Raw genomic sequence first — 11712 nt, forward strand, 5'->3', positions numbered from 1 at the left:
TTTTATTGCCAATACAAAAAAAAAAATTCTGATCGACGTCAAAATTCAATAATAAAATTGGTGATTCGGTAAATTCTTCACAAATGCTTTGAATAAAATTTAGAAATGACGACTTCTTGTTATAATAAAATTGTCTTCCTATATATATATATATGTGTTTATAATGTTACAAAATTAAGAAAAATATTTTTGAGACTTCGTTTCATTGACATGGTACTGAAAGGAGAATACCAGTTCAAATTAGATTAGAGACCATAGAGTATAGTAAATAGATTGGGTTAGAGACACAAACCATTAATTATCTAGTATCAATTATGTTTGGCTTGATTTATGACTAATTCAATTATGTTTGATTGATTTTTCAGTTTTATTTATTGCAAATGTTTTAAATAAAACTTAACAAAATAATTAATTACGGATTTGAACATCAGATAATAATTGGCAACCGGAAGTTTGTGTGTTGTCTGTTGCCAGTAACGCCAAGGACTTTTGTTTGGCGCCTTTACGGGCCGGTCGGTTTTTACTGATAAATTTGTCAAATTGCATCAAACAAACACAAATTCCTGCTAAATATAATGGGGGACAAAGGAGACGGAGGTAATTCTATTCAAATCCACGATATAATCCATGTTGTTGATGATCTGAGCTGACGCTTGACAGTCAGTGATTTTTTGGTTATCAAAAAAGTCTTCGTATCTCTATATAATTTGTGTCATTTACAGAAACCTTTGATGATGCCGTTGAAGAGAGGGTAATCAATGAGGAGTACAAAATATGGAAGAAGAATACCCCGTTCTTGTATGATTTGGTGATGACACACGCTCTGGAATGGCCCTCGTTAACTGCTCAGTGGCTTCCAGACGTGACCAGACCCGAAGGCAAGGACTACTCCGTTCATAGGTACGAAATTTCTGTGTAACTCCTGAATCATCAGTCTTGACCAGGTCTATTTGTAATGGTGCTGTTTGACACATCATCATGAGGAAAGTCAGTTCAGTAAACCCCTGGTTATGCTTACCCTTCCTTGAGATGATCTAAATTTGTTGGCATTTTCTTGTTCCTAGACAAATACACAAAGAACTTGTAAGACTTCTTTGTTCTCTCTCCAATTCTTTGAAGTTCACACCTGGCTAGCACCTGCTGTCAAACTGTTTCAACCAACTTTAGGAAGAAAGTTTAATTGGCTGTGCTTTATTTTTAGCATTTGTCAGAGATATTTTCATGACCTTTTATTTTTATTATGTTTCAACTTCTGCATCCTAGGAAAACTTCTTCCTGTACCCAGCCTATTTCACCCAGTGATAACATAGCTTTCCAACAATGAAAGAATTTTAAAAATTCAGTAATTTAAGGAGTCCTCAGGGTACAAACAAATCAGTTTTTCCTCTTTATAATATTATTTTGTATTACTAATTGGAAATAACTTTTTATACTTTATGTTTTGTTGGTACAGATTGATCTTGGGCACACATACATCAGACGAACAGAACCATCTACTGATTGCCAGTGTTCAGCTGCCGAATGAAGATGCACAGTTTGACGCCAGCCACTACGACAATGATAAAGGAGGTACTTATCAACGACCATATTCAAATAATTTTTGAACTCGAAAACAAATTCATTTTTGCTCAAAAGGTCTTTGAGTACTCTCAAAAATGTCTTTAAATATACTTTCTTTAGTTACTTTTCAATAATATCTTATGGACTATTTATCAGTCTACTTAAAAAGAAAAATTTACTCTCAAAGTCTTATATTTCTGACAATATCCATTTCATACATACATGTTTTGTTTTATTTTTTTGAGAACCAGTAGAGAAAATCCAGTTCTGCTATAAATAGAGCTGAGTCAATATTTTCCATTAACAAAATTAAATCATTTTTCCAGAATTTGGTGGCTTTGGCTCAGTGTCGGGTAAAATCGACATTGAGATAAAGATCAACCATGAAGGTGAGGTGAATAGGGCACGTTACATGCCCCAGAACCCCTGTGTCATTGCCACCAAGACACCTTCCTCCGATGTGCTGGTCTTTGACTACACTAAGCATCCGTCAAAGCCTGAACCTTCCGGCGAGTGTCACCCTGACCTTAGGTATGTTCAGTCTTCACTACATGACTTTTTATTAAAAAATTTTGTGATCAAAATACATAGTCCCTCTTTTTGTTTTTCATTATCATAATAAGTAGGTAAATGTTTTTGCAATTTGTCTTTGACTTTTCTACATAAAGTCAAGTGAAACTCCATATTTTAGGAGGATAGAGTATGATATGGTGTGTATTTTCCACAGATTGCGAGGTCATCAAAAAGAAGGCTATGGCTTATCCTGGAACCCCAACCTAAATGGATATCTTCTGTCTGCCAGGTTAGTGCTTTAAAAATCATCTTTACAAAGTTGCTTTGTGCTTAGAAATAAAGAAGTTATCACTACATAGTATAAAACAAAGTCGCTTTTTCTGTCCCTATGTCCCTTGTAATAGATAGAGTAATTAAAGAGGAAGGATTATATGTATAATAACATACATTAAACAGTAGGGAAATACCGTTATCCCGTGCGAAGCCGGGGCGGGTCGCTAGTGTAATATAAGATGATACATATTTGAAACTCAACTGGAGACTTAACTAACATGAACATTGATCTAGCTATAGTCTGTTTTTTAATCTCGTAGACTAAACTGACATTACGAGTGTTGTCAGTTTGTTGCAAATTCTTAAATAGTGATGTGGCACGACCGAAACTTAGCGTTAATAAATTCAAGTATCTTTTTTTACAATAATTGATGGTTACGCATGGCGTTGCGTGGTCAGATATCCCTGGCAGTTTGTAGCACGTCGTGCAGCCGTGTGTACGTACATGAATTGTGAATATAAAACTTTGAATGAATATTAAATTCGTCTTTTATAGATAAAAAGTTACGATTCAACAAACTGGTATCGTAAGTACAACACTGCACAAAAAAGCTAGCAACATTATTTGTAAGTTTGACATTTTGCAAGTGTTAATTTAGTCTACGAGATTAAAAAACAGACTATAGGTGATTGAACTGTAATGGAAGTTATGTGTAGTTTTTTTTCTGTTATAGGTATTTTTTTCAACTATAAAGTTTTAAAGCTTGACTCTTCATAAGAACCTGGATTTAGTATATTTGAAATAAAAACCTATGACTTCGACTTTGTTCAAAAATATTCTTTACACATAATTTCTAACTTTAACCCCACAGTGATGACCACACAATCTGCCTGTGGGATATAAACGCGACGCCGAAGGAAGGCCGCGTGATCGAGGCCAAGTCAGTCTTCACAGGACACACCGCCGTCGTCGAGGACGTGGCCTGGCATCTGCTGCACGAGTCATTGTTTGGATCCGTCGCTGATGATCAGAAGCTCATGATTTGGGACACTAGGCAAGTACTGAACAGCATTTATTTATGCTGTCTACACTCGTAAAAATTGCTTGTACAGTTAGCACATAACTTAACAAAGATTTGGTTTCTTTAGTGGCTGTGAACTTCAACATCATTCACTTAGTGACACGAAAAACTGCTCCTTTTTATTTTGTCTGTTCCTGTACGTTATTCAAGGGGTATTGCCATCATTTTTTATTTGTAATTGTATCTGCTTGGAGTTTTCATCTAACGATTCTTGTCAAATACGTGTTGGAATACTGGTAGTTGCAAAATGTTTAGGCACGTCGTCGTCGCGCGCATATGTGCGTAAAGTTGACCAGATAAGCAGCGAACTTATAAATAAATCTTATCTACATGATCTTAAACATCATTAGCAAAATGTTTTTTTCAACACTTCAATTCTTCAGAGTAATAATACGTTAATTTATAGGTGTAACAACACTTCGAAGCCCTCTCACACAGTGGACGCGCACACCGCGGAGGTGAACTGCCTCAGCTTTAACCCCTACTCCGAGTTCATACTAGCCACAGGCAGTGCTGATAAAACGGTAAGTTATTTACCACTTCCACCACTTTTTAATATCTAAAATTGATGACAAAACGAATTGGTGAGAACTTTACTAAGACTGTAAGCTTGGCAAACGGGTAAATCATTCTTTTGTTAATTACAAATTGTAACAGGGATTGTTATAAAAAAAAAATAAAGGTTTTCAACTTCATTGATTTTCTATACTAATATTATAAAGAGGAAAACTTTGTTTGTTTGTTTGTTTGGTTGTAATGGATAAACTCGAAAACTACTGGACCGATTTTAAATATTCTTTCACCATTAGAAAGCCATATTATCTGTGAGTAACATAGGCTATATTTTATCCGGTGCGGGCAGTAGCTCCCACGGGACGCGGGTGAAACCGCGGGAAAACGGCTATTTTTACATAAAGTATATGATAGTCATTATATATACAGAAGAATCATTTTCATATTTATTTATGTAAATAATCTCTTGGAAACAATACATACTTAACAATACTTGTGTAGTGCATAATTCAAATTATTACATTACAATAACAAATATATTTATTAAAAAATTGTCCTTCAAATAAATATCAGGATCTACTTAATTAGTACAAATAATACGACTGTGCTATAAATAATACGGTGTTGTGCTAGGTGGCGCTATGGGACCTGCGCAACCTGAAGCTGAAGCTGCACTCGTTCGAGTCGCACAAGGACGAGATCTTCCAGGTGCAGTGGTCCCCGCACAACGAGACCATCCTCGCCAGCAGCGGCACCGACAGGAGGTATTACACGAAACTTGCTCTATTTACCGGGGTTTCATCCACGTCCCAGGATAACTTTTTGCCATATCCAGATACAAAGTTAGTTACCTCAGATACACAAGCTTTAATACTGCCATCAATTCTTCAAAATATTTGCTTGAAAAGCAAAACATATACATAAAAATATAATCTTCGCGTTTGTAAGTAGGATTTTAATTTAAATGCTTTTGGATTTGGTGTAGTTACATAGAAATAGCACTTTTTTCACCAGTTCAAACTGTCTTCGGTCAGAGTCAAGCTGTCTAGGTTACCTAGCCAGGCTGCTTGGATTACTTAGGTATCTTTGGAAATAATGGAAAAGTGAAAAACAGACATAATATATTGCTAGTTCATATTAGCAAACATTCGGACAACATTTATTTACAAATCAAAACAAAAACGAGCCAAACTGAAATTTGATAAGTACCGCAATTGTTGCAGGCTTCACGTCTGGGACCTGTCCAAGATCGGCGAGGAGCAGACGGCAGAGGACGCGGAGGACGGACCTCCGGAACTGCTGTTCATACACGGAGGCCATACTGCCAAGATATCCGACTTCTCCTGGAACCCTAACGAGCCGTGGGTCATCTGCTCTGTGTCGGAAGATAATATTATGCAGGTATGGTAAAGGCAGTTATTGCTGCTTTTTTATTTATTACTAGCTTTTGCCCGCGACTTCGTTCGCGTGGAATAGTGACTTCCGGCAGATTTTTGGTTTGTCTAATAGATGGCGTTGTATGTCCGGAAGATATTTTATTTTTATTTTTTTGTAATAAAAACTATCCTATGTCCTTTCTCAAGTTCCAAACTTTGTCAGTCACACAAATCGATTCAGTAGTTTAGGCGTGAAGAAAAGACAGACAGGCCGAGTTACTTTCGCATTTATAATATTAGTTTGGATTAATAACAATAAAAGTAGGTTAGGCTAGAGCTAAAGCTAAGCCCCACAAAACCGTTTGTTGTTTGACTGTGGGGTCAATGTAATAATTAACAATTATAATAATAAAATAATTAGCTTATAAACTTATAACAATTAATAATTAAAGTATTACCTTGTTTATATCCTGTTTGTTTATCTCACAAAACTCAAGAATGGCATCGCCTATTAAGTTTTCCGGGTCAGCTAGTAATGTAATGAATATGGTTTATTAACTAGCATATTCGTATGTACATAGTTTCTAAAGTTGAATAAGTCCTCTACCACGTATTCAAGACGTACGTTAAAAATCTACCTACATTTTTTTTTTTGTTAAATAGGTTTGCCCAGTATGTTAATTTATCAACCGCCATGTACATATCAAGATAGCGCAACTAGTTTCAAAATATTATAAATAACTCTGTTACATTCTCACAGGTATGGCAAATGGCTGAGAACATATACAATGATGAAGAACCGGAGACGCCCGCCTCGGAACTGGAGTCCGGCGTCAACGTCAACCACGGCTAGCCGCCCAACCGCTAACTGTGCACTCACTCGCTAAATACATACGGGACTACTTACTATATGGCCACTGAACATTCATGGTGAGGCGTAGATAAACCATTTATTGCTGTCAAAGTAATAGCGATGTTGTTGTCATTGAAATAGAAGCTAAAATCAATTAACGTATTAGAGTTGTTTTAAAGCTCGATGTCGTTCCGAGCACTAGTCCGCGCAAGTGTCGAAACTAATTTTGAAACTCGACTTCGAAGAAAAACAAAAGACGTTTGGTCGTAATAAAATTTGTTCTCGCTGCTGAAGTGAAAAGTTTTGTTTGATAGATAAGAGCAAAGGTTTTAACACCTCTTGCCTTTGAAACCTATTCTAGAATCACTCCAATACGTATGTGATTCAAACAGAATCCTGCACTTGCTCGGGATTCAAAATCTGCACTTGCAGTAGACAAGAACATTGCTCACTTGTAAACACAAATACCTATTCTCCACTAAAGTCGAACATTGATTACATTCAAGTTATTAAAGTTTTGTTAATTGATTTTAGATATTAGGTACTTCAATGAATGTAATGTCGACTATAGTTTGACAGCGAAAAATGAGTCTCGATGCTCTCCATCATATCTGTGCGGGCCCCAACTGTGCATACTACCCTATTGTGACAATCTGTTACGTCACTTTGGCCCAAAATACAAAATTCAGGTTAACAAAGGACCTTTTGGTGAGCTCTTTCATATCTGTGGTGAGTTTCATTTTGTTTTGTTGAATTATTTCCAGGGTAGAGGCTAGTTTATTTAGTAATTCAATCAGAATATTGATCTAAATACATCAATTAGTTCCCAAAGTTGGAGCACATAATAAATTGGAGTTAAAAAAATTTGATGTTTAAACAAAACTAATGAAATATGAGTAAGGGTACTTCAGAAACCTATTTCAGATTACTTTTTTTAGCATTATCGAGAAAATGAAAGGGCTCAAAGCTTTAGGTGTAAGGTAAAAAATAAATTGGTATGTTCAACAAGTACATAAACTGTACGATATTAGAAGATAAGATGAAAAGATGCTACAATCGTTGTTTGTGGTGACTTTGTTATCGAAAAGAAAATTTGAATATTTTTGCATAATCTGAAATTTATTTTTGAGTCCACGTTTTGTAAACATACAGTTTAGTTGTTTGTGCTTGAGTTAGCCCATTGGTGGGAACTTTTAGGAGGTAAGGGTCATTTCCGTGTTTGTTAACCCCCTCTTGTCTTCTATGATAATAAATCGATCTCGTTTCGGACTGTTAACATAATAAAACTTCATTAACTGTGGCAATTCTAGACAAAAAACAACTGGAAAAAAAATCTCGTATTTGTAGACTGAGGACTTGGGTTTTATTAAGTTTGCCAAATTCAAAAGGCCTGTAGCTAAGCTACTATGCCCTTTTTCGTAATATGCCTGCTAAAACAAACAGGGATCTCGTTTCGATCTCGCTATAACCGCCGAAAGACAATCTAGAGGGTTAACAAATTAAATATAAAAAACCGATAAGCTAAGTAAGCTGTAAATTTAGTTTTATGTAATGTTTCTGCCTTTGGGCTGGTCAATATGGAAAGGGTCCAATAATGAGTGGTCTGTAAGCACAGGAATCTCACGTGCACTTTCAGTTTAATGAATTTTGGAAAATATTTTATATACATATTGTGAAATATTCTAGTTTATTTTATTGTAAAATAAATGTGCTTACAGACCACTGAAGTGCGTTGCGACAACACTACACGCCATAGAGACACTTCGCTAGCGACATATTAATTCCATTCTTTAATTTATTGTTTCTTTCCGATAAGTCACAAGGACGTGTTTCTGTTGTAACTGTCATTGATACGATATTAAGGGCCTCTTTCACGGCCGAAGTATTCCACATTACATATAATGTATAATTAGATTTAATTGATAACATTACCCTGTTACTAATAAACGTGTAGTGTGTAGCATTTGATAGCTTAGCTGTCATAGTTTATATTCGCAATACGTAAACATTCTCCGTGAATGATATGCTAAGCTATCGAATCGTAGTGTCTCGATGTATTTGCATGTTCAATTTTTAGTCTACGGTAACTGTAATAGCACAAAGTGAAAGATGCCCTTTCCCTGGTGACGCGACTGACCGACGGTATTTTATAATGTTAATGCAGTAATGGAATAATTTTAAGCTCTGCTAATTACCTATTATGATTAAAAGTATTGTAATTATCCTTATGGTTTTATTTTATCAGATTTTTACGTTATCGGTTAATAATATGCAATTGTTTAAATAAGTTTGCAAACATGCTCAGTGTTTTTAAATGTTTCTGTTGAAGTCAAAGTTGAGTTCCCTTACGTGCAGTTAATTACTTAACGCGTGGGTGTCACGGCAGCGATACCGCGCTGTCTGGATATCTAGGTGGGTCGCGACCCCTGCGTGTCGCCACACACCGCGCCCACTGCGTCATGACTAATGTGATTGTTTTGTGACCGGGAGTGGACACCAGACAATATTTAGTTGTGAACTTTCTGCCGCCTAGACAACATGCAATTTGCTGTAGTAGTGTTGCTACTAATAACGACTGGGGTGACAGCACGTAGTCATGGCCACGCTCGGCACGGGACCACGCACCACTATCCGCATTCTACCGGGTACTCTGGCTACGGTACCGGCGGTTCGCACACCTACCCTCACTCCCCTGGGATGTCCGGCAACACCAACCGCGGGAACGTGCAACAAACATACTACCAGCAACACAACACCGTGCAGAATAGCTACAGACCGAAGACGGAAGTCCATCACCACTACCACTACAGCCCGCCACAGCAGATAAGCTACGGATCTACATACCACCCCGTGTATCAAGGACACCCGCCCGTCTACGTTTACGAGTACCGAGACTCCGGTAGCAGATTTGATACATTGCTGACCGGACTGGCGCTGTACAACTTGGGCCGCAACAGTCATAGTCACAGCCACTACTCAGACAGACAGTACACTGGGAGCCCGGGCGAGACGTGCAGACTGGGTATAAGCAAACGAAACGGAGAGTACGAAGAAACGCGCATTGACTGCAATCTGATGTCGAGTTTCATTTGGGAGGATACTTCTCACAGCTCTGGTTCCACTAGCACCGGCCAACAAGTCATAAAGAACACGACCGAAGTAAAAGTGACGCAAACTGTGAATGGATTGGGGAACAGCTCTTCAGTAACAACAGTGACTAAAAGTGAAACAGTAGTGGACGCCCTAAAAGTGAAGGGCCCTTCTATAGCGGTGACTCCCGGCATGACTTGTTACATGATCAGGAGTTTCAGAGACACCACTGTTTTGCGGAAACCTGTAGATTGTGGATTGTTGCAAGAGTACGCTCGAAGTTCATTATATCGGAATAGTGGGCAGTGTAATATGCCTAGTACGAGGATAGTTCTATATTTCCTTATAATATATTTAGTGATATATTTTAAGGTAAATTAATCCCTAATAGCAACTTCGTCTGGACTTTTTATCATTTTAAGTGTCCTTTCGTAATTTTGTATAAACTTTAATATCAGCTTCCATAATAAAGTGATCATCAAATCTACGTTTCAGATAGATAGGTCGTATCGTGTTTGGTTAAGGCTTGAGTCTGTTACATTTTAATATTTTGTAACGAAGGTTTTCTTTCTAGGTATTGTTTAATTAGTTGGTCTAGAAACACGATGGGTAACACAATATTTGCCTATTAAACTTAGACACTTCAAACTGAGGCAGCATGTCTTTTATTTATCTATTTTTAGTAACTGATATTTTGTAAAAAATAAATCTATAAGTAATTACCTGTATAATTTAATGAACACCTTGGTTTACCTGAGTTGCCGCTTCATACAACCTGGCTTATCCATAAAATATAGCAAATGTCGGGAGCAGCGATATCATAATAAAAAGGGAGCGACTTGTTGGGATGAGGTGACTAATTATTAGTCTAGCAAATTAGTTTAGGTAAGTACATAAGGAGTAAATAAATAAGGAAAACGGAGTATATTGTTTGTTGTTACTCACAGTGTTGTGTGGTCACTTGTGTTAGAAACATGAATCTCCGTCACCTTTCTGTTCTCGTAACGGCGATAGTGCTTCTACCGGGGCAAGCAGTATCGCGCTTTTTTGTGCCAAGAATATATACCCCTAGAATCAGTATGCCAGAATTAAGTGTACCAAGAATACCTGATATCCATGTGCCAACCATGCATGAATTTAATATCCCAAAAATCCATGATTATAATTTCCCAAATGTGCACGATGTCAGTTTTCCAAAATTCCATGATTATAGTTTCCCAAAAGTGCAAGATGTGAGTTTACCAAAAACGGAGGAATTTTCGAATGGCGTCAAAAATGTGCACCCGGAACGTCCGAAAATTGATGTGAAACAATATGATATCATGAATACTATGATGAAAGAGGAAGAACTAAATAATAAAGTATTGGACACTGAAGAGAACAATAACCTAACACCGAAGAAAGACCCAACTTCACCTAAACATGAAGAAGAACCTATCTCCAAATCAAAACAAGAATACTCTACCCACGAGAAAATAGAATTCAAAGATATCGAAGAGGAAGTGATTGACTTGGCAGAGGATGTTATTGATATAATTGATGCATTAACTGCTAATGACGGCGATGAAGGAGTTACAGGGGAGCCTACAGATAAGTCTGATTCTGAAGACTGGGACCAGCCATCGATATCGTTTGGCGGAAAAAATAAGAAACGTCTACACAAACGTAAAAATAATCGCCTATGTAAAAAGATCAAAAAGGTTTCTGAAGCTTTAGAAGATCTGTTCAAAGATGATTCTGATGGACATAATAATTCTACATTGTCTACAGAAGGTAATCATTTATTCGATGGCGACAGTGTTGAAAATGGAACTGAAGTGTCCACGACTGAACCGATATCAATAGATTGTGGAGAAGCCGCTATTAAGGTTACCAAGAAACATAAGAATCGAGGAAACAAAAGTGGTCAAAAGCGCAAAAATAAACACCTTGGCAAGAAAATCAAAAACCTTTCTAAGGCTATAGATGATTTGATCGAGGATAATGATTCTGAAAAAGAGAATAATTCCACAATGTCTATTGAAGATCATATTTTAGCAATAGATCATTTGCTTGAGAATAATGGTACCTACCAGAAGAACAGAATAATTCCACAATGTCTATTGAAGATCATTTTTTAGCTATACAATATTTGCACGAGAAACATAATTCTGAACAGAAACATAAAAAATGTGTGCACAAAAATAATAAACACCTTTGCAAGAAAATTCAAAAAGTTACTGAAGCTATGGAAAAGCTTTTAGAAAAAATTGATTCACGTGGAGTAAGTAGTATAGGTATTATGTGTAATTGTAGCATTGGTTTGCCCTTTTATTTGTTTTTGTTAGTTCTTTACAACCATTATAAGATTACAATGGTTTGATAAGTATATAACACTAAGATTTTGGTAGTGTGTGTGTCAATGGGGGAGGTCCCTACAGAGCACCTTGATTTTTTTATTATGTAGGTAAGT

General features: G+C 36.8%; 2 protein-coding genes across 2 annotated transcripts; both read left to right on the top strand.

Annotated features, from left to right (window-relative positions):
* Nucleotides 1-415: 415 nt before the first annotated feature.
* On the top strand, nucleotides 416-8392 carry LOC124638719 (chromatin assembly factor 1 p55 subunit). The gene is made up of 10 exons (XM_047175760.1): nucleotides 416-597; nucleotides 723-900; nucleotides 1454-1569; nucleotides 1887-2091; nucleotides 2288-2362; nucleotides 3219-3401; nucleotides 3835-3952; nucleotides 4575-4705; nucleotides 5165-5342; nucleotides 6078-8392. The coding sequence occupies exons 1-10, from the start codon at nucleotides 576-578 to the stop codon at nucleotides 6168-6170; spliced, it is 1299 nt and encodes a 432-aa protein (XP_047031716.1). The 5' UTR covers nucleotides 416-575; the 3' UTR covers nucleotides 6171-8392.
* A 135-nt stretch (nucleotides 8393-8527) lies between these two features.
* LOC124638720 lies at nucleotides 8528-9982 on the top strand. The gene has a single exon (XM_047175761.1). The coding sequence runs from the start codon at nucleotides 8709-8711 to the stop codon at nucleotides 9639-9641; it is 933 nt and encodes a 310-aa protein (XP_047031717.1). The 5' UTR covers nucleotides 8528-8708; the 3' UTR covers nucleotides 9642-9982.
* Nucleotides 9983-11712: the final 1730 nt, after the last annotated feature.

Source organism: Helicoverpa zea, chromosome 18 (assembly GCF_022581195.2).
Source record: "Helicoverpa zea isolate HzStark_Cry1AcR chromosome 18, ilHelZeax1.1, whole genome shotgun sequence".
Classification (NCBI taxonomy): Eukaryota; Metazoa; Arthropoda; class Insecta; order Lepidoptera; family Noctuidae; genus Helicoverpa; species Helicoverpa zea.

What these genes read in the sequence shown, in the direction of transcription:
- LOC124638720 (XM_047175761.1), top strand. Translation starts at nt 8,709, where the DNA reads ATGCAATTTGCTGTAGTAGTGTTGCTACTAATAACGACTGGGGTGACA.
- LOC124638719 (XM_047175760.1), top strand. Translation starts at nt 576, where the DNA reads ATGGGGGACAAAGGAGACGGAG. An exon ending in GAGTGTCACCCTGACCTTAG is followed by an intron (nt 2,092 to 2,287) that starts GTATGTTCAGTC and finishes TATTTTCCACAG; the next exon opens with ATTGCGAGGTCATCAAAAAG. An exon ending in CAGGCAGTGCTGATAAAACG is followed by an intron (nt 3,953 to 4,574) that starts GTAAGTTATTTA and finishes GTGTTGTGCTAG; the next exon opens with GTGGCGCTATGGGACCTGCG.